General features: G+C 41.6%; 1 protein-coding gene across 1 annotated transcript in view; it reads right to left on the bottom strand.

The window, feature by feature from the left end:
* LOC306964989 (ERC protein 2) overlaps nucleotides 1-24,243 on the bottom strand; it is a 138,651-nt gene that overhangs the window by 42,203 nt on the left and 72,205 nt on the right. The window contains exons 15-16 of the mRNA XM_079559176.1: nucleotides 6,261-6,408; nucleotides 833-994 (exon numbers count right to left, since the gene is read on the bottom strand). Coding sequence (XP_079415302.1) covers nucleotides 833-994; nucleotides 6,261-6,408 — 310 coding nt within the window. The remainder of the gene's footprint in view (nucleotides 1-832; nucleotides 995-6,260; nucleotides 6,409-24,243) is intronic.

Below are 24,243 nucleotides of genomic sequence, written 5' to 3'. Positions count from 1 at the left end.
CATCCAAGTATCAACATAGCCTCAAATGTCTATCTCTATCTCTACACCTGCAACACACTTTATGCAACTGATAACAACAACAGTCCCCCCCCCCCCTTTAACTGTCTTCAAACACACACATTAAGTCTATCCTGGGGCCAGTCTGGATATTATATAGACAGCGAAAAAGGTGAGTGATACATAAACTAATCTCACACACCAGCGCCATCTATCAAAAACACTCATTTGGCAGCTCGTAGCTTCAGGGCCCTTATCTAAATGATATGAATAACCTGCACTTGGCAGGAAGTCATAGGGCCGATGGAGAGGAGACAGAGAAAGGGGGTTTTGAGAGCTGTTGAGTGCGACCACAAATGACTGATGGAAGGAATGAATGCGAGATTGCAGAGGCAGCGAAGTGGCAAACTATGTAAACAAGATCAGGCTTCAAAGTGATATATCCGCATGCCATGCTATGCCGTTACAAAAGGTGTGTTTTGGATCCATGTTGGATTTATGGATCAAAAGCCTGGAATAGAGTGCAAACTTAAAAGAGTCAGAGCTAGACACGAGGTGGGACAGCAGCAAACAGAACTGCACACCTTATCCAGCTATAAGTCCAGCTCATAGGTGTTGTATCCGATCATCCCTGTTCTCAAGTAGCAACAAAAGGATAAAGGATAATTTGTGCAGTTCTGTTTGCCGCTGTGCTGTCCCACCTCGTTAGGAGCTCTGACCAAACCTTCAGCGATTCAGTCCGAATTTTCAGACTTTAAAGGTGCAATTCCAAGTGAAGTGGACTTCTCGCACTTAGTGTGCATGTGCATGAAGACAAAGTGAGTTGAGTCTTGACCTGGTCTATGTGAGGCCTGTGGTTGGCGTGCAGCGGCCCTCGTGGCAGACTTCGGTGGTGCATGTTTGCCGTGTGCAAGTGGTGGGAGTGGTGCGGGTGGTGCTGCGGGTGCAAAGGCTCCTCTTCGTAGTTGTCTGAGATGAGTTTCATTCTGTTTTGTGTCTGAAAAACACAACAAAAGAATACAGAACATATCAATACAAAGTTACACAAAACAAGATATCCAAGGGTCCCATATGATAAAAAATGTGGTCCGTTGCCATAGCAATTAACAAAGGATTTCAAACAAAGGATTCTATCTTTTGAAATCTCAAAAGCCCTCACAATGGTGCAACACCAAATACTGATCTATTTAGTAGTTGTGAAAATATACTGTATATACTGTATTTCATACATCAGATTAATTAATTAATTTTTGAGCAACAAAATGAAATCAGGATTTATTTGATCAAGTGTTGCTCGCAAGCTGACACGCGTTGGTGTGCTTTTTTTATGTTTCGATCCCAAAAATAAAGCTTGTTTTTCTTTTTTGCGAATTATGAGTGCCTGGACCCGATCTTTTTCTGCATATTGTATTTCCTCCTTCTATGAGCAATGTCTTTTTGCTGGATACCAGAAGCTCCCTGTTCTAATTTCTAATTTCTAAAAAGATTTCCAAAGCTTTAAACATCTCTCGGAGTACAGTTAATACACCCTCCGGGAATGGAAAGAGTATGGCATCACTGCAAATTTACTAAGATTGACTGATTGATCGAAAATAAATTACAGCCATAATTTTCAATTTTCAAACCATTACAGGAGTCTGCTTAAAACATCATCACACTGAGCTATTCATACTTTGCACACTGACTTTTTGTTTCATCAACATGTTTGTGGCATCTTACAGCGATTATGCATTTAGGTTTTTGGATGAACGTGGAGTGTGTTGAAAGATATAAGCAATGATAAAAAACAGTGCCGCTAACAACTTCTGACAGCTTATAAACTGAGTCAGTCAAACTGACAGATGAGAAAATCATAAGTCTGTCAAATTTGATCCATAATGCCCATCATCATCTAATTCAATTAAAACACAGTGAATTTCAAGTGTAAGGCCACAGGCGTTTTGGCCCAGATGTTCAGTAGCATTTGTTGTAGATGTTGCTGATTACTTCTATCTGTGGAATTGTTTGTGTGTGTTCCTATTTTTCTGGGAGTGACCTGTCAAACTGCCTGCTTCAGTGCCTTTTAGTGAGATAAAAGCCGAACATCACCAATCATCCATAAACCATAGAGGCCAGCTGTCAGAGGGACTGACAGAGTGGGTGCAGAAGCAATGACGGCTTCAACTTTATTCCCTTCATACAGATGCCTCTCCTGAGGATGGTGGAGGAGAGACCAGACAGTATGTGGAAAAATGGGTTCAGAAACGATTTACTATTACCCAAAATGTATTTCTACGATGAATAAAAAACAGTTTGTTTGTTTGTTTAGTTTGTATACTTTATTGGTCCCCATTTGTCCTCTGCATTTGACCCATACTTGTCCCAGTGCCACTGGACATGTCCACAAGAGCAGTGGGTGATCATGGGTGCTTTGTCAAGGGACCGATCTTCAGATCTTGAACCACAAACTTGACAAGGATTACCAAGATGGAGAAGTAGGTAGTTGTGCAGATACATACATTTGCTTTAAGGCATCAGTAGTAGCGCTCTTGTTCATTATTCATTTGCATAAGTCAACTCATGTCTACATGAAAGTTTCTAAGTAATATTTCTGAGTAACTGATTATCAGAAGTAACAGCACTTTATTATTATTCGTCTGAGTGCAGCTAAAGCAGAAAGTCATTGTGATGAAAGACAGGACATAATCATCAGCACCCTGAAGCCATTGGTGCTTAGATAAGAAACTCTGACCTATAATGACTTAGGAAATGAGCCAGGCGGGATCACAGGAAAGGATGTCGCTATTGCACTAAAGAGGTGATCCATCCGCTGTAATTGAAGAAGAGCTGCAGATAAGGTGAGAAGCAGCAGGAGGAAAGTGCACACACAGGCTGAAATTAGGCACAGGTAATAGAGGAGGGCCTAGACAGAGAGCAGACAACGACAGCAGTAAAGGCTGAAGTCTATTGCCCTTTATGACCTCAGGTGTTGAAGGTGTTGACACTAGCAGGTGTGACAGGGTGGGGCCTGTTTCAGTGCAACACTTACACAGTATGACACCTGTCATTGAAGCCAAGACAATTACTATTATGCACAGGTGGTGCAGGTAAGGATGAGTCCATTGCATTGCTATGTAGGAAATGCTATAGACCAATGTAAAGACACTTTACAAGCAGAGGTTACTTTTTTATAGGGTTGAATATGATAACCAAGATGCGAATGTATCAACTCACCTGAATATAGTTCTGACTCTATGATGATAGACATATATGATTGACAGACTGACACAAACAGAACACTTGAGGTTGGAGTGTGGACAAGCGCACACCTACATGTAGTTGTAAATTTATCCATACTAGTATCAAACATTGTAAATTACTAGAGTACAACAATTTTGAAAGTGCTTGGTTTGATGAGATACTAAATTCAAATACCCTACATAGCAACTTCATCGACCTTGGATTATAATGAGAGAACCAGTATAATTCAGGGACTGGGAGTGCAACAGTATGTGCATTTGGATATGGGACAGAAGATAGTAGGCAGGAAATCACCCTGGTTATAGCAATCTTAGCACCTTTTTAGGCAAATATAATTTTTACGTCTGTTTTTACGAGTGGGATTTCGTTTTACAGATTGTTATTGATGGCTTAGTGAAAAGATGTCGGTATGCTGTGTGTTTTAGAAGAATTATTATTTTGTAAGAACATGTGCTGCCAGTAAACAGCGCAATAAAAAGCCAGCCCTGGTACGAATGTGTTTAACTAGACCTAATTACAGGCTGCGCAGAGTAAACATGGTGGACAGACGACCTGCTTGTAGACACAGGTGGAAGTGGACAGCGCAGGAGACCAAAGAAGACGAGTTCTTCCCTGACATTTATGGCCATAACAGATTCGTCCTGTATTTTACGACGGTGCATTGTGTGCGTCTGTGTGTATCAAAGTGCAGCTGCGGATGTAAACACAGCGCCGATGCTCCCACGGCAGAGTGTGCAGCTGCTTCACAAATTTACTGTCCAAACCAGCGCTAAATCACAGGTCTGTCCTGATTATGGTGACACTCTGTTAACACATAAGGCCACGGACGACTGGAAGGAGAATCTGGAGTTAAATAGTGTACCTTTATATACAAACGTATGTATTTGGTCATAGTGCATCTTCATTCTTCCTCAAGAAAATTTGAATACAAATAAGGTTAAAATTACCGCTAAAAGTGCATGGGAGGGAGGTTCAGTCGTTGAGGAGTACAAGTAGCTTCAAAGTGAAGTCATTCATCACCTGGATGGGACGACTCGCAGAACTCCCCAAAGAGCACACATACTTTCTTCTAACTGTTTTGATGTCTAAACACTAATTTTGATGTGTGTGTGTGGCAAAAAAGCTTTATGTGTTTGTCTATGGGGGATGAAAAGAGTCAAAGAAGGTAGCACAGTGTTTCTCTACAAGCAGCAGCATTACACACACAAGACTATCCAGCAGCGGGATGCAGAGGTCAGACGGGGCACCGCTATCTGTAAATCTATCGGTTGTCCACAGATCAGCTTTCTCCTCAGAGACTCTGACTCCCATAATTTTTTGGCATTTCCTGGTCAACGTCCTTGTCCCATTGGCTGCTGGGGAGCTTAAAAGAGAACCCAAATCTGGTATGTGTGTCAATGGGTCAGTAGAGTGGGAATATAACCCCCATAGAGAGGACTTAGAAGTACTTTTAAGTCTGTAACTTTAATAGATTAGAACTTCTCACACATAAAAAAGCCTGTAATGGTAGGTGGTCCTTCAAGAAAGAAGCACACCATGGTACGGTGTGATATTATTTTAGTGCATGGCGCCCTAATACTTTTTAAGAAGCGCTGGTATGAGAAAATTAGCAACCTTTATGCTGCTAGCTCCTCCCATGTGCCAACCTCTCTCTGCTCTCTTTTGTGTCTTCCAATCTTTCCTCTGTGCTCCAGGCCCGTAGGCTGGTTGGCCCTTTTGCAAATTAGAGCTCGTCACATCATCAGGTGGACTGAAACTCTTGCTTCACCCAAACGGGAAAAAATGACGCACCAACTGGCGATAAACAGATAATAGGTTTTCCTCGAATGGAATGGCACCCCCTCAGGACCTGTTTACAGTTTACGAGACGCGAACAAACATAGCTTCGCACTTCCAACCGCACACCCAGCGTACGCATCTGTTTGACTTTTAAAAATACGTTTTCCCAGAAGCCCCCCTGTGTGACTCAGGAGACGATATACGCAGACGTCCCGCTGTGGCTCATTATCGTTAGCGTTCAGGTTCGCTCAGTCACTGATGTGGTCCTAATAACCCGCATACTTTCATCCGACTGGGGTCACAGTGAGAAGCAATGCATCATGGGATATGTGGTATGTGTATTTGGATATTGACCGGGAGATGGTAGACAGGAAAGTACGCGCCTGACTCACCCATCATACCAACCTCACTAAACAGGTCTCACTGCATCACGTGTTTAGCTTCACATCTGTTTTCCTGGGTTAGCGTTTAGCATAGCAGCTTCCTATTGACTGGTTTTGAGATGACGACTGATTGCAGCGAATGCGGTTTGAGGTGGAGAGGTCTATTCTGTTTATTAGCACAAATTATTAACCCCTATCTGTTTCTGGTTTGCAAGTTCAAAAGTCTGCCCAAGAGGCTGCTCTAATGCACACAAGACTTCCCTTTTGTTCTGCAGCAGGTTTGAATTTGTTGTGCTTGCTTCGATGTATAATACCACTAAATGTTAACCACAAGGCCAGGATACAGTGAACCTGGCTGAAGGGCAGAATAGTTTACTTCTTATTGATCACACTGTCAACAATTAGACGGATTTGACTGAGGGTACATCAGCGTAACAAGGTGCAAAATAGAGATCCTTGTATTCAAATTACATTGCGATGCAACTTAAGCTGAGGATGCAAACATTTTAGAATTAATGGGTGAGGAAAGTGCTTCTCTTTGGTTTTCATGGTGGGGGGTTGACAATGCTGCAACACCACCCCCTAGTGGCGAGGGGCAACTCCAAAAGATTTACTACAACAAAGAATCCAATGGGGACTTTACACGTGTCAAAAAACACTTAAAATCCTAGCTCTGTAGAAGTAGACCTAGCTGCTATCATGGATTCTCTCTCAACTTGGGTAGTTAATGCAAATGGGGAGGAGTGAGCGATGACAGTCTGCTAATATAAGTCTATGGTTGTGAGTTGCGACACACCCTTTTGCACCCCCGCTGAAACGGGACGGTCAACAATGAAATCAAAACCATAACTGTGAATGTACCTGTTGTTTTAACTGGTGCATAAGTCTGTCTTTCTCCCTCTTCAGAGCCAATACTTCTTCCTGGGCCTTTTTCCGATTTGAGGCAGATATCTCTAAAAGAGCGATGTTGGCGTCCTTCTCACTGATGGCTGCCAGTAGAGCCTGTTGCCTGAAAGAATGAAAACAAAAAACATATGTATTTAAAATATTAGCTTAAGTGCAAAAATGTACTTTATCTCATAGCACCAAATCACAAAAGGAGAATTGTAAATCCCATACTGAATGAATGAGTCACAGTCAGACAAACAATGACGGTTCTTCTTATATTAATTTTAAGATTTGCACTTTTGGCATTTTCCACACTGTCAAATGCTTTTGCACAGTACCTTATGTCTCTGTGTCAAACATGTGCCAAGCTGGTGTGACCCTAAATCCAATAAGCACTCGACCGACTGATGTCTTTAGCAAAAGAAATAATGAATATGAACTACTATTTATATACACTTATAGGTCAGTCAGACAGGTGGACAGTACAATGACGCAGATAAACAGCCCACTCATCCACAGCTGTGTGCCGTTGCATAAACAAACAGATGTCATTGTGAATGCCCAGACTGACTCTCCGCAGAAAGGAGGCAGACATCTTTGAAGTGGTGTAGTAAGTGCGGTATTAGCGGTACCTCAGTATGACTCATGTGGATGTAATACTGTAATGGAGTGGGCTGAGGAGGATATGACATCGTCTGTGTTAGTGAACAGCAGTCACTGTGGTCAAGAGAGTGGTTAGATGACACAGATAAGAGCTACTACTCTTATCAGGATTTTAGGAAGTAGACCCAAGAGGTTTGCCAAGAAGTGGCCGGTGACACAGAGCAACCGACAGCCACCGACAACCACCGTCAGCAACCGACAACCACCGTCAGCAACTGACAACCACCGTCAACAACTGACATCCACCGACAGCAACCGACATCCACCAACAGCAACCGACAACCACCGTCAACAACCGACATCCACCGGTAGCACCCGACAGCCACAACCATGTCACTGGTTGGTTGTATTTATAAGCACTGTCAGAGAGCTATGACTGGGTTGGTCTTGAATGACATCATGCATTGACCAAAATATTTAATGATCTAATGATAATTATTATTATTATTGACCATTATTTTAGACAAAAAACCATAACGTGTAACATAATGTGTAAATAAAACCGTATCATGAAGTGAATAATGGCACTCTTATTACCATTTAGAAATGGGGTTTTATTTAAACCAATAAAATAAAAGGTAACAGCACTTAAAAAATGGGTGTTGCTTAATATTACATTTTTCTTCGTTAAATTCTAACAAGGTGATAAGCATTAGTAATCTGTTAACGGGTTAAGGTATCACCTGGCTGGAGGATTCACCTATTGTGCATGTTTTTGGTTATGGGGAGCCCAGAGTAACCAGAGGAAACCGATGCAGACACGGGGAAACATGCAAACTCTACACAGAAAGGCCCCATCCAGGTGGTAATCGAACCTCGGACTTTCTTGCTGTGAAGCACGAGTGCTAACCCCACTGCTAGGATTAGGGTTAGGGTTGAAGATGGGATCAGAATCAGGATCAGGATTAGGGTTAGCGTTAGCATAAGGGTTAAGGTTAGGAATAGAGTAAGCATATTATTCATGGCCTATGAGCATGGTAGTTGATGACTGTATAATGAGCCACTTATTAAGAGTTCACATGCATATTGTTCATGGCCTATGGTATTAATGATGCTTATTAATACCTTATTAATGCTTAACAAGCACCCCTTATGAAGCGTTACCAAAAATTGTGCGTGCAACACTGTAGGCCAACAGTGCAGCTTTTGGTTTGTGTGAGGTGAAGGAAAGAGGAAAAGGCAGTAATGGGAGGGTTGCTTTACAAATACACTCAATTAAAAATTGACCAGCAATAGAGTGTGTTTTTATTCCATGATTTAAGTCCCTGCAGAAATAACCAAATTGTAAAAATAAACAAGCTGAACTGGGACTCCACATTCCGTGTTTTTAGTACAATTATCTCCACGCAGCATCTGGCCTCTGGATTCTCCCATTGAAGACCATTAATAGGCCTCTGTGTGTGTTTGTGTGAGCATACGTTGGGTCGTGCGTACATGTGCGGTTGACATAGATTGTAGCAGCTAATCATACCATTAATCACAGAGCAGGACTGGGCTGACACTTTACGTCTCCCCACACCTTCACTGTTATTTCTTTTAACGCTGACTGTAATGGACACACACAGGCCTCCAGCTTGGACTTGTACCAGCGCAAATGCTTTACAGTACTGCTTTTGCGGCAGGATTGGAAATGGGGCCATGGAAAAATGGGATTTATGAATAAATATGGAAAACAATGTGGTTCTTTATTTGGATGAAAGCATGTTTTTAATGTATGACTTAAAAAATAAGCTGCAAGTGCTCACTACAATTTTCTAACCTTCTCCATGATACAGGTGATTTTTTTCCCTCAAAAATATTACAACAACTGAATACCACTACTACTACTACTACTACAACAAAAGTAGTACAAGGTTTCTCCTATTTCTCATGTAGATAGAATTAAGACCACTAATTTTTACTGTAATCAGTTGTGGTGAATTGTGCAACCATTACTACTATGACATCTACAATAATAGTACTATTACTACCACTGAAACAATCAATGCATAGAATAAGCAACAAACTTTCCAACAATATCAACCTGCAAATACGATTCTGAAAGTCATCAACAAATATTTCCATTTTTCACAATTGTTGCACTGGTAATAAACTTCCAAACAGCTCTGTTTGTGAACAGGTATATGGCATAGCCCCAAATAGGGCTTTCCCGATAGTTACTATATCGACTTCGGGTCGATATTCATCGTCTGCACATTTATTAGCATTTCCCCCCGATTTTTTCTGTGTAAACGTTTGTGTGGTATTTTAGGATATGTCATTTTCATGCCAGAGAAATGACAGCATCCAGTATCATTAGAGTCAATAATATCGTTTATCGCGATACTTTCCTGCCTCAATATATCGAACTTCAAATTTGTTATCGTGACAGGCCTAGCGCCAAAGCACATCTTTGATATGTTAGAGCCATATGACCATCGTGGGCACTCAGTTTCTGTTCCCGGTGCCCAGAGTCAGGACTAAACTCTGTGAGCCTGTGCTTTTTTTATGTTGGATCTTCCTGAAGATGTAAGACACTGTTTTATTTAGCTGTGCGTATGCTGAATGAAAGTATTTTATCCACACTTTTCACATTTAATTTAAGTAATTCATTATTATATTTATGCTTCATAGATTGATTTGATTTGCCTACTAATAATTTTGTGTAGCTGTAAAGGACGATTCGCGCTCCACAAATAATCTACTTGGCCCATCTCTGATTTTGTTGCTGATTGTAAATTCTGTTTTTGAGGCCCAAATGCCTCATTGCAAATCACTTCCAGCACTGAAATAAACACAGCAGCAGTGTACTGTGGATAGCTTGTACCCCTGTGGGTGCTTCTGAGCGGTATGATGAACTTGCACTGTTGACTGATGTCTTCCTCAAACAATAAAAGGGGCATTATTATGATGAGCAGCCTTGCAAAGTTTGTCTCCCGCATCCTCAATCAGGACACGCAGCACTGCACCGCTCGCTGATTACCATTAGCTGACGTCTTTTGAACCTTGCGGTCATTCACATATTTCATCCTGTTGAATTTGAGCGAATATCTACTCGTCGGTGTAACCTAAGCTTCAGGATATGCTTATTGAGGATGCTATTAAGACAAATGACTGGACAGTATCTAGTGGCTGATCTCGAAAAGGACAAGCTTGCTTCGCCCCTTCTCCGGTTTTCTCCTACTCCCTGTTAACACTGACTTGGAGCGTCCTGGAAAAACAAAGGATTATCTTCATTTCCCATCTAATTGCAAAGGGCAAAAGTTGCATTATTTCACGAGATAAAGTTGTCATTACTCTTTATGAAAGTTGGACACCACGCACTAAACAGTCATATGATATGCTCAATACATTGACAAATAAATCCCAAAGCGGAATTCCCGTATCAAAAGGCTCAGTAAAGTTGTGTTCCATGAGATGTGTGAAGTATATTATAAAAGCAAGATAAAGCGATGTTGAATGCGTGTCCAAAGCATGCAAGCCCGAGCCCAGAGGTGTACGGACAGGACTGACATCTTATTTATAAGGGGTGAAATTCTCCGCTTCGCTGCAACATGTGATTCCAATTGAGACTTCATGGTCCCTGGGACATATTGAGACATTCAGATCTACAGAGGTGGGAGATGGATGGCTAAAGTACATGACCATGCGATGAGAGGTGAGAGGGAAACGCACGCGGGAGGGGAAGGGGGGGGTTAAGGTCAGAGGAGATGAGAGGGGGAAGAGTGGATGGGAGAGAAGGAGAGGGAGCAGAGGGATGTGAAAGACAAGAATGACGTGGTTTGAGAGATTGTTACCGCTTTTAATTGTGTCTTCTAACAGATAACAGAGAGATCAAAATCTGAAGAGTTCACGGACAAAAGCAACCTCTTTAGACTTCAGCAGAAGGTTTACCGTACTGGAATCAGAACAGTGCGTTTTCCAGCACAACTTTATTCAATATCCGAAACTATTCCAAAACAATTCATAACATTTAAACAGTTTACGATGATGAATCAGGAGCTGCAATTCATCCCCTGGCTACTTTTTTTTTTTATCATATGAATATGTTATGGAGTGTGGAGTATGGAAATTAAAGAACAAAGTAACAGAACCAGCCCTATAGCTGTGTACTTTATATTCTGTATAATGCGTGGAACAAAAATACATTTCCTAAACATTTGCTGGAGCGTAGCAAACATAAACAAAACACAATGGGGTTGAGTCAGTCCAGTTAATGTACAACATATGATGACGAAAAATAGTAATATTAAAAAAAAAAAAAAAAAATGATAGCAACAAATCTCAAAGAAATTAGGAAAGGTGAACAAAAAAATGTGTAGCTACTGTATTGCATTGCACCAAGTTGAATAAGTTGCAGCTGCTCACAAAGAACAATATGTAGCTCAGACTCTTTTAGATTAAAAAAACAACAACCACATGTCATTGTTTTTTAATTACAGCCTCACTGTATTTGAGCTCCCTCCCGGCACGGCGTTAATGTCAAGTAGCATCTAAACTGAAATAAATAAACTCAAGTAGTGCTTAAGGAAGAAATTATACGGGGGGAAAAAAGTAAGGAGAAACAGCCTGGCAGAAGATGAAGAAAAAAGACAGGAAGAAAATATGTGTTTGACAAGCTACTGCCACCTGTGCAACATGAGGAGAGAGCGGCCAGAGGAGGAAGGGGAGCATGGAGCAAAGGTAGAGATTTAAGAGTCCCAGCCTCCCTTAAATCAGCTCAACGCACTCCATGTTGTTATTCCAAGGCGTCATGGTTGAGGAATATGTGTTTATAATTTGTGTTATGACTTACTTGAAATTATGAGTGCAGAGAGTCAGTAGGACAGAAACAGATGCGTCCGTGTCATGCCCGGGGGAGCCATCCATACAGTCTCCCCCAGAGCGGTGTACATATGAGCGCAATGCGAACATTCGGGGCTTTCATGTTGGCCTGTGCATTTGCGACGCATTTTCTTTTGCTAGAACAACTAATAGTGGCCCCAAGAACATCCATTATGACTGGGGTCCTCTAGTTTGCAGTCATGCCTTTCCACATTAAGCGGCGAGCTCGGTAGAAACATTCCAGTGACGTTTTATGGCTGTGCGTTGATTGTACGTGAGTGAAGGTGCGGCAGTGAGCCAGAGGCCTGCGAGAGGCTTGTGGTGAGAGCAAGCAGAGGACATGAGAATGGGGCATGGTTGAGTGACACTATTATTTATGGCTCTGGAACACTGGGTTATTTACAACTGAGGAGGTGGGGAAAATGTCTATTTCCAACATAAAACACATGCTCTGGCTTCATTTAGTAAGCTTACTTTAAATCCAGTTGATGGTAAATCTGAGTTTCAACTCCAAACTTATTTTTAAGGGAGGCATGCTTTGGCTACTTTGCAGGGGGTGAGCTACAAGTGGATTTAAAAAATATAAAGCAACCACATGTCGACTCGTATGCACCAACTGTTGATTTTTCTTTTGTACTTTTGCCTTTGTACAATAATTTGCCTTGATTTGTAATGTACACAGTACACTCCAATACACTGCCATGTCTTGCTTAGTTCAGTTCCGGTTTTAAGATAATTTATGGTCTAGGGCAGAGGTCTCCAAGTAAATTTCACTTGGGGGCCCAAATATATCAGAAGTGTATTGCCGGGGTCCGTGAACAAAAGCTCCATTAAAATATGTTTTAATTGGGAAAATACTATTGAGGAGCCTGACAGACTTGTAGCCTAATAAAAATGGCTTACTGTGCTGTATTGTGCTTTAAAAGCCTGTGTCATAAGTTTCTTCTGTGGTCAGTATTCATTTACTCCACATTTGGTGGTGGTAAGCTGCTATTGTAGCCACAGCCACCCTGGGGTAGACTGTCCATTTACCACATGGCTATAATGTATTGTTTATATCCTGATCTCTTCTTATGTCAGTGCCCTCTGCTGGACACGTGTGGAATTCTTTCCTTTTTTTATTGAAGTTGGCCCCTAGTGGCTGGCATGAGCATTCTGGTTATTTCTTTAAAAATTCACAACTCCACACAGGAATGGGCCAGAGACTTACTTTTTACATACTCGGGAATTTGTGCTCTACAAGTTGTGGGCCAAATTGAATCATCTCGGGCCGCCTGTTTTTTTTAACAAAAAAAAGAAACACGACATCTACATAACAAGAGATTAACGCACATTACCCACACCTCTCTAAAACCTTATTGTATGTCAAAATTACATGATAATCCAATGTGACAGGGGCAACCGTTACATTTTTGAGCCCAATTGCTTCCCAGGAAAACTTCAGGACAGCAGATGGCTCTAACAGCACTGATCCCGCTTGTGTGTGTTTTCAGTTCACTAATAAAATATACAGCCCACTTACAGTGCTGCGGCCCACTCCCACAGTCAAGGTACCGTCCTCTGACCGCTCAAGGTATGAGAGGGGCTCCAGTTCAAATAGTGTGCATCGGTTTTACAGCAACGGGGGGTGGGGTCGGGGGACGGGGGGGGGGGACATACGACTGGACAAAAGAAATCAACAAATCTGCCAAAGCTAGCCAAATGTTTAGAGTGGAAGCAGGGACGAGGAGAGATAGCTGCCTGCTCCCGGAGATGAGCAGGAGCAGAAGGCCACGGCTGCATTCCTCGGCGAGCAGAGGGGGCAGAGCAGAGGGGAGGGACCAGGTACAAGAGAGAGAATATCACCCAGAACAAAATGTAAAGTGTGATTGTCATTAAAACTAAACTGCCTATTTTCTAACAAATCATTCTATTTAGCCATTTTTATTCTTATTATTAGTGGTATAACAGTTAACCGGTTTGTATGATGACTATTATTGAGCGACTGTGACAACACAATTTCCCCTTGTGGATCAATAAGTTTCGTCACAGTTGAAGTCTTTGAAATAGCCCTGCAGAGGTTTGGACTTAGATGATGTAACTTTTGTTTTCCAATCTAAAATCTGTAGTAATATTGATGATTGTCATGAAACTTTTCTCACAATAACAAAGGTTTCCAAAAGTTTAGTCGCCAAACAAGATCATTTCTCAAAACTAACCCAATACCTTGTAAAAAAAACTCTCATGACTAAAAGCACAGACTTTTTTATACAACAAAAACATTATGACTAATTAAGTGCTAAAGTAATCAAAGCCGCGCGCGGCGATAAAGGCCCTCGCCCCTGGCGCACTCCCCCCTTGCGGCCGTCCCCGCTCTCCCTTACCCAAACCTGATCTCGCCTCTGCCTCACACCCAGCCTGGCCTCACCCTTGCGCCTAATTATGAAACGAAAATAAGGCAAAGGTCTGTAGAAAATGAAGCAAATCAGTAAAAATGGAACATATTTCATACTTGCGCATATTACCGTATTTTCCGGACTATAAGTCGCTCCGCAGTATAAGCCGAAAAATGCAAAATGATGAAGAAAAAAACATATATATGTCGCACCAGCCAAAATCTGCAAAGTGAAGAAGAAAAAAACATATATAAGCCACTTCAGAGTATAAGTCGCACTAGCCTTAGCAACTACCTGGGCATGGAGGCGTAACTGCACCATTGACAAGCCTCTCTCGGCAGCACGTTGTTCAAGCTCTCATTTGTGAACTTGTTCCTCTCGCTGTGGCCATCGAGCTTTTCGCTTTTTTTGTTTTCCTCATTGCAGTAAGAGAAACCTCCGCTTTCGCCAGTCTCTCACACTTTCTCTCTCACTCCACACTTTCTTTCTGCTACTTGATTACCGATTTTTAAATCTTCAGTGGTAAAAGGGTAGCAGACACTGGTACACACGCTTAAAGCGCCCTCTAGCAGCTGTCAGTGTGAAAGTAACAAACATTGTGGGAATTATATATTTTGATATATAAGTCGCACTGGAGTATAAGTCGCACCCCCAGCCAAACTAAGAACAAAAGTGCGACTTATAGTCCGGAAAATACGGTACAGAATACATAAATTAGGACAAGTGCTGCATAAACAAACCTGGGGATATCCTCTATGACAGTGATTGACAGCTGTCTTGTCCATGTGTGCATGTCTTTCTGCGTGCACTTATCCCAGCTCACTCTCCACTGTTTTACCTCAGCGCTGGAAAAACACAATCTTTGGAGGCCCACCTACACCGCCTCACCCGCTGAGGTACACGCCATGATCCTTAGGCTCCTGGGACCCTTTCAAGAGCAAAACCCAGCATTCTTTTTTTATTCTTCTAAAGGGGAGGTTTGTTCTCTGTCTTCATCACCACGCAGCTGACTGACAGTGTCTCCCCAAGGCATAAGACACAAGACAGGGGGGGCAGTTACTGTACCTCAGACATTTGCGGATCAGGTAGAGGCAAGCACACACGCACAAATACAGCAGCTGGCCTGTTTAAAGCCCCCTGTCATGTGGGAGAGGTGAGGCGCTCTTCTAAAGACTAACACCAGCCCTCGTCACACGGCCATAAGAACACACTTAGAGAGGGAGCGGGGATGGAAGAGTATACACACATATATATGAGTGTTAGCAAGAGCTTTAAGGCCTCAAAGTAAACACAGATGAGTTACGCTCTATTCATATGTGTCTGACCGGGCTGCAGCACTGTCACTGAACCTCCCGTGCAACATCAAAAGGTGAACAATGTGGTTTATAGGTGAGAGTCTAAATTTACAGTAGGGGTCATGCACCGAGTAAGGCAATGTGACTGCACAAGATAAGATAACGAGTTCACTTAGCCATCGCAAGGCCGTATTTTCATTAGGAAAGGATTTCACGACCCTTTTATTCTGTGCTCGTGGTCCAGAAGGGGTTAACATATTTCATAGAAAGCGTTCAAATCACATTTTGTGCATTAGATAATTACAAGAGCACTGATGCGCTCCATTGGAAAAAATGTGAATGTCTCTCTGTCCCATTGTGTAACAGAAGGAGGTTGTCCCTTTATCCATTGTGCATAAGGTCATCTGCTGACAATGAAAACGGTCTGCAGTGAATCTTTTAATGCTGTATTTTACTCACATACGTACTTTTATGCCGTGAATTGCATTGGTCCTGGCTTAATGTAAAACCATACATGCAATGACTTACGTAAATCACCTTAACCCTTTATAGGACACTCATTGAAATACTTTGAAATAAATCATTTCAACTTAAAAGTGTTATTGGTGGACATAACTCAAGTTTATTTCTGTTGTAACATTTTTCAAACTACTTCATTATCAAGCGGGAAATCAATGTGAGCGATGTTGCGATATTTGGTTCCTTGCCCTAAACTGGTAAAAAAAAATGAAAATACTGTAAACGAAGTTACCATATACAGTTCATTGCCCCCCAAACGGTGTATATATAAAATATACAAAAAGTTCTTTCATTTCTCAGGAGGTGCTGGTATTCAGGAGACGTTGTGTTTTGTGGTATTGATGTTTGAATGATTATACCGGGGTGGGAGGGGTCAGTCACCTCCAATATTGTTTGCCTAAAAATTTAGGAAAAATAACCTTTGGCAACATAAAAACTTTGCTCCTAAGGTTTATTGGTTCTTTTGTCAAGAAAATACTGTAAGTATGACTAATAGGTGCAACGGGCATGTCCAAATATGGACAAAACTAATTAACTTGAGGTTTAAGTATGATCATATATGGTGCCTGCCTTTTTTATGCTGTAAATTTACTTATTTCACTACGTCCTCCAAAATCAACACATATATCATCACATAGCACAATTATTCACCAATAAAGTGTGTGCGTATCATCAACTTACAATGGTTAGTTTTCAAGTTATGTAAAGAAATGTACAGTAGCATGAATTAAGCCAGACTTGGGTCTTTTTGAGAGGGCGACCGGTCTTTGCTGATTGGTCAAATGCCACAGTAGTGGGATTTGTGATGTAGGGTGACCTCTTCTGATTGGCTGAATGAGGACTTCATGCTTCTTTAGATTACCGGTGTGCAGCAGGGAGGGCATACAGTATATAAAGTGTGCGGAAATTACAAAAAATAGTCATTTGCCCTATAAAGGGTTAAAGGCGCCCTTCACAAAAATCTCTAAAACAAGGAATTCCAGGCTATTCACAAAAAATTCCCTGTAAAAGCCAGAAGGACGCCTTGAGCATTGCGTCACTTAAATTGGAGGTTCTCTTTATTGTTGTGTCCTTTCCTGCACTAACATAACCCTCTATCAGAGAACATCACAGGCTTCCAAACAGGAAGGTCATTACAAGTGTCTGAGGCTCCTCTCCCCATTCCTCTGTGCTCTCCCCCCTCCCTGTTTCACGGGCTAATCAAAGAGAGCAGCCACTCAATTGTGTAACATAATGGCATCACCCTGCCTGGCCTATCATTCTGTATCTCAGTCTTGTCATGTCCTACACTCCGCAGGACTGAGGGGCTAAATATTAAGTTCAAGGAGGTTATGCAAACACGTTGAAACAGTCATCCTTGGCCTTAAGTATTACCCTGCACCCTTCAATTACGAGCCTTGCTTTCCTCTCTTGTTCATTCCTCCAGCCCTCCGTACTACTTCTCTCACGTTGGTCATCAAAAAACCAGAGTCTGGAAGCACAGCTCACACACACTTATGACGCGGGGCCAGGAAAGCTTAAAATATCGAGGGGCATAGAGTACAACGTAGTGGTATAACACATGTACACTTAAAAAACACACACATATGCGCAAACCGTTGAAAGACAAGTCCAGAAACAGTGAAAGCGAGGATCCCTGGTGTATTTTGTGCTCTAAATGTAGGGCCAAACGTAGGGACCACAGGCGGACCACAGCCGACATGCGGTGCAAAGGAAGGACACCACACCGACTTCCTTTATAATGCCCTTGGAGACGCACACACAAGTACAAGAACACATGACTTCTGGACAGCCCTGTTGTGGTCAAACATGTAAAAAAAGTGGTTTGAGGTGACTGGACAGGGCCGTTTCCCACAATACTTTGCCAAACAATTACACAACCCAATTAATGTGGTTACTACATATTGTAGGATGTGTGCGCACAATGACCAAATGTTTTTTTGGCTTGTAATATTTGGTGAATTATAGCTTTCTTTGGAGCTTGGACTGGTCTTTTTCCCGTCACTGTGCAAAGGACACGCAGGGTCACACTCACATTAAACCAACACTCAAATAGCCAATACTATTTTTCACAACCGCATCATCCCAACTTTATGAAAAAAAAAATCAAACCGGAAAGTTGGAACAACAAAAAGTGCAATTTGCAAGATCTCCATGCAGAGAGCGTCCGTTCTTATACTATCAACAATATAACCCAATAATCATAGTTCACTTGACCACCACTACATCATTGTCAAGGACTCTATGAATAGGGCTATGGCTAAAGTTGTAATGTGGAAAAGTACAGTAGGCCAACGAAGAAAAAGCACCATTTTTTTTTTAAAGTTAAGTTTTATGTGAGCAAAACCTTCACCAAGTCAACCAGCTAAGTGGTGGCATGTCGTGGTCAGCCATACATAAATCAAGGTTCGGCTCCATTCACGCTAAAGCCTTATAAACTCAGTGTTAGTCATCAAGTTTACACTAACAATGACACATCACTGACTTCCTGAATGGGATTTAAATGAATAAACACTCGGAATCGCTTTGCTCAGACACAAAGCAGTGGTGTCTTTCCTTCCCTTGTGTATAGAGTGACACAAATTTGGAGTCTAAGTTCAAGTCCTCCATACCTTTATTTTATTTTATTTTGGCCTTTTCCAGCTAAAGAATTCATTTTCAGTCTAAGCTACCAACTTGAACTCACAACTCACAAAAACTGCACAAAATATTGCAGGTTGTAAAAACTCAAACATGTCACGTTTTTACACAGACACAGAGAAACGCTGTGATTGTAGAACTTGTTCCCAGGTCTGGACAGGTCGGCTGATTAGAAAGCATCAAAGTGGAACAAAATGACTACCTCTTTCCTAAACCTTTTGATAAAAAAAACAACAACAAAGACTTATAATTATTCCATTCTTCACAAATGAAAGCAAAACCACAAACCACTTTTTATTTGGTCAATAGCCAGCATAACACACCAGGTAATAAAACCGCTGGAATTTGAAAAGAAAGGTACAGTAGAGGTCCGATATCACACACCTGCACTCACAGACATATCCACTAGCGGCCTATAATCTGCCTAATTTGTACGTTGAAGCTCGTGTAGACAGATCGCGCCGCTGGAACACTCATCCAGTTGTGTCATTGCAGTTACCTGTTCATCATCAGGCAGCGTGGATTCCAATTGAGACGTACGTGCACTTGTAAAGGATAGTTCTTGAATGGCGTTCGTGTGAAGATAATACATTGAAGCCTGTATGTGCAATCAGAGGAGGCTAAGTGCATGCTAGTTTATCATTTTTACAAGACTTACGAAAATTGACGCTTCGAGCATAGGAATTCCTGTACGCACATGCACGGCGAAGAATGAGACAGCAAAAAAAAAAAAAAGAACGAAAATTCAAGACTATGAGCTCATACAGATCCAACAAGATGCATCTTTGCCAAATAGTGAAGGATTCCGCGCAGCTGCAAATGTCAAAAATGTAATAAAACGACCTATGGCAGAAAGCAGTTGAATGCTGACAGATATAGTGATTTCCAGAAAGGTAGCACATTGAGTGATAAGATCCATTCTCAGACTAGGCCCCATTAAAATACCTTAATACCAGAAAACCTGCATGTGAGGCCTAATGAAGGGCCTGTGTTCATCTTTGTGGGTGTTTTTTGAGCGTAAGCGCTGTTTCAGGCGGTTAAGCTCATTACCATCTTTTAAGGTGCAGATGCGCACCATTTATGTTCGAGAGTAAAGGGTGAGAGTAGAGTCGTTAAAAAAATAAGTTCCCGATGCTATCTCGGTCTGCTTTGTCCTGGAGGAAAGTTACCTCAAACTTCCCACGCTACAAAGAGTCATTTGGCATTTTGGATGTACCTTAGGTGCCTTTCCTCAATCCCACCCTGCCGAAAAGGTTGTGTTCATGACATTGTAGAATTTTGTCTTAACACATTGAGTGCTGCGCTGTTTTGGGGATTTAGCTGTAGAGTGCCAACAATCCAGACCATTTTCCATTATATTTGTAGCACTACAGCCTATTCTATGTTATAGCTATGGACACATGCTATGGCTCATTTGAAACGGGAGACTCAAAGCTCTCCATGGGTGAAAACAGGTTAATTCAAGATTTAATTGCCTCGGTTCTCAGGAACCGAGGCAATTTTTTCTAGAAACACTCTCCTTTCTGATTAACTCCTCTCTCCTCTCTCCTCTCTGGATGGCCAGTAATGTTATGGGAAGAGGCTAAAAGCCTAAATATCTCTGTTTGAAGTCAATTTTCAATTACAACATTGTTCTCGGATTGAAGACTTTAACAGGATGCTTCTCAGCCGTCCTTGGATCAAAGCTGCTCTGCTTTGTCAAACACGCTCCAGAGAGCGAGACAGAAGTGTCGGCTTTATAGCTATTCGCTGCGCAACACCACGCCCCCTCGGACAAAAAAAGAAAAGAAATGCAATAACATATATAAAATGTTCAGATCGTGACAAGTTTTTGATGATCATTTATTTCAGTTCCGTTCATCACAGAGCTACCAAAATCACACATAAGGTGTATTAGTGTCTAGTTTCGTAATAAAAAACAACAACTTTTTTTGTTTTTGGCACTCATTGTGTTAATTTAGGATGGAGCTCCGGAGCCTATGAATCGGTGTCAGCCACGTGACTTTTTCATTAAAAAAGATGCCATTTTAATTCTAAATTCCTCATATGTCATTGTTTTGTACCCGTATTGTATAACTCTATGGGTAATTCACTTTATTTGAGGGGGGATAAAACAGTCCACAAACAGTTGAACCTTATAATTTTTGTTCAAGATTGAGGGTCACGCCTTTATAACAAAGGATGAATTATGCCACGTGGTCAGAGAAGGCATTGTTTTATGTGGCCTGGTAATTACAGAGATACTTTAAACCACGTCAAAACATCTAGTTACAGTAAAAGTAAACAATATACTGTAAATTATCACATTTTAAAGCATGTCTATCAAGATATTTGTTAGAAAACAAAAGTCAGCGCTATATGTTAAAAGTGAACTTTCTTGTGAAATATCCTACTTTTCCTGTATACAGTCCATGTACACTTTGTATCCCAGTCAACATGTGTGACAAGTTGAGAGGATAATGTCAGGAAACCAAGTCCGTCAAACAGACCAGGCTCTAAAACAACGTGCTACCTTTGCTTTATTATTGTGAGTTTGCCCTGGGTGTCATGTTGCAGGAGTTCTCCACACCATAAGGCCTTCTCTATGGCGGATTCCCAGTGTGAGCGCGTGTTTGCCCTGGCAGAATCTCCCCTGTGACTGGTTGTGTTAGACATGCTCAAACAAAGCCAAACACACACAACAGGAGCCACAAGAAATTAGGCCCTGCCATAGAGCATAACTCTTCCCGGACACCCACTCTTTTCCTCACATGCCATGCACCAGTGTATTCAAAGACAGGGCTGCAGTATACACGTATACTCTGGTCGTCCCCTTTGGTTCTTACAACTTGTGTGGTATCGCACCAACTCTGTGTTTCATTATTCTGACATGCCACAATACCTCACTGGTCAGAACATTGCTGACTTTCATGGGAAAGATTGAACCTGCCTCTTGCACTTGACTGATGTTAAAATAATGTTCTTTCCTTTTGACTTTTCACTTCTGGGGTGGTCACTTCAATTCATTCGACCAATAGCATGTAGTGAGATGTATATTAATATGTCATAGGTTACCGTCTCCGTTTATCCATGCTTGAGGCCAGCCCAAAGACTTGTGATCCTCTGTGACTAGACTTGGAAATGTATAAAATTGAAATAGTGGATCCAACCACTGATGTCATCATTCATAAGAACACTTTTTTTTTTTTTTTTTACATATGTTGTACCATCACATCTAACTGGCTACTGTGCCTGCTTTACTAATTGAACTGCACAGCTGAGAATCCCATCCATCTTACTTTGTAAAGCATTAAGCCGAAATCCAGTCTGAAACACCTTTGAGTACAAGGTGATATCTCGCAGCCTGCGACTTGGACACAACATGCACATAAAATCTGTTTTAAATCAATGCTCAAGAAAACCAGAAACCCTCAATCTAGGTCAACTGCTTATACTCCCCTTGTCTGTCTGTCCTCCTGTCTTTTAGAGGTTTTATCAAGGGCTTTTGTCACTTATCACCCAATAAACGTACATTTTTGCCACACAAAAAAAAGAGAAAAGAAAACTGTCAGTGAGTGCATGCTGGAGTACAGTGGAGTAAAGCCCTTTAGCAATAGCTGCATCATTTGTGTACTAATAAAGATTGGCATCTAGGAAAATCGTGAATTACTTTTTTGTTTTGTTTTTGTATTAAAATTATTCCGGCCAATAGACTTTTTTGGTCTAGATTAACATTAAGCTTGAGTCCTTCTGAATGACGGTTTTGGCTTAGATGATCCTGATAAGTGCGATGATGCATTTAAGCAATGTGCACATAATGCACACAACTAGCGAGTATTTCAGGGGAGTGCATGGCCTGGTATGTTTGTCCTATGCGCGTAAACCTTTTGTAGTGGGTAACGTACCTCTCCTATTACACACACATATGTTCTTTATGGGCTAGCTAATGGAGCCCGAGCTCTTCCTGCCGCTGTGATGTGGTTTACTGTTGTTTGATGTGCTCAGGAATCCTGGATAGAAGAGCACCCTGAGCAGATCTTATCATATAAAAGCCCCTGCGATGGAAGAAGACACTCAAGTCTCATTTTTAACTTAATAGAGACGTGTGTGCGTGTGTGATGGCCGGTATTTGTGTGGTTGTGTGCGCACTGATTTGGCTAATTCAATCGAGTGTGTAACCCAAGGCCAAACACACACTTTTGATTTTGAGTCAATTCTGAACTCAGGGACCTGTAGGTGCAGCGCCATGTCAGATCTGTCAGCTCCAAGTCAGGAAAACACTTCCATTGATGACATCTTTGACAACTCTTTTAATGTCATTGTTATACTGTGTTTGTGAATACACCTGTTTCGATTGATGAACTTTCTGCACCAGTGCCACCTGTAGCTTTGTCTTTTTATGGTCAGACATAAACTTTCTCCTACTTGACCAATATAACAAATATCAGTATTTTAGAGTGCCCTACATTTACACGAACTCTGACTATAGTGAATGCTCATGACTAAAGCCTTCCCAGCAACCGACTCTCAATAAATAGGGTTTTATTTACAAATATCAACACTCGGTGGTTCTATCCCAACTCCCACCTCTGCAGACTGTGTCCTTGATCAAGACAATTTGTTCCTAGCTTCAATTCACATGCATCCATTTGGTACTTCTGAAGCAGCTCATGTTGACCCCAGCTTTACTTGTCGCTATGGGAATCCTGTGTTGTTTGTTTAATGGTGACCATTCCTACCCAGTCTGTCTGCTCACATTTATAGTCTCTTTTTAATCCTGGCTTTAGAGTTTAGAACCGTAAAGAAATGACTGAGATTGCAATTTGCTGCAAATAAACTTTGGGGTTAACCGTATTTTTGGGTTGCACTTACTTAACCTACTTCTGAGTTAGACATTATTGTAAAACGGAACATTTCTACAAGTTTATAGTCTTGCTGTGAATGTTAACAATGCTTGCGAATGGTAATGTCTCTCTCACCAAGAAAAAGACTTCAAAAAGGCTAAAGCCACTGGTGATTCCTACTGACTTTGCTGCCAGTTGAATTTCCTACGCCACACCTCCTTTCGTCTCCTAAACTTGCCCCGAGAGAACAGTCGAATGTGTCTCCATTTAGACAAAATCGAATGCACAGCAGGAGCATAACTAGAGCATAGAAAATCATCACAGAGCCAGTGGCACAATTGGCTTATTTTGTCTGCTAATAGCCTTCATTCCCTTACCATCAAATCACTTCTGTTTGCACACTCTGAGCACCAGCATGCACGTACAGATTATGCCAGTGAGCACATGTTGTTGTATGCACATCAACACAATGAATAAAAATCAACCAATGCACACAACTAATCCAAACTTGCTCGGGCTGTTTCCTGCCGCTGCTGAGAAGAACATAATGATAATTACAGTTTGGGTCTGCATCCCTGAATTAACCAGATCACACACACACACAGACACACACGCACACAAAGACACACACACACACACATACAGAGACACAATGCAGAAGTGCCAGGGGCTGCGGTGGTAAAGTTGCACATTCTCAATGCTGGGAAGGAAGGGACTCTGATATTGTTTTATATTACAAGCTCCTGGGAACAAAACGGGCTGATGTTTTTGGCTATAAAACCTAACTTCACCAACCCAGAGACCTGTATTTACCCTTTGATTCACACGTAACAAGAGC

Source organism: Gobius niger, assembly GCF_951799975.1.
Source record: "Gobius niger genome assembly, chromosome: 6".
Classification (NCBI taxonomy): domain Eukaryota; kingdom Metazoa; phylum Chordata; class Actinopteri; order Gobiiformes; family Gobiidae; genus Gobius; species Gobius niger.
The sequence above is the reverse complement of the archived record's forward strand: the minus strand, read 5'-3'. Positions and strand labels throughout refer to the sequence as shown.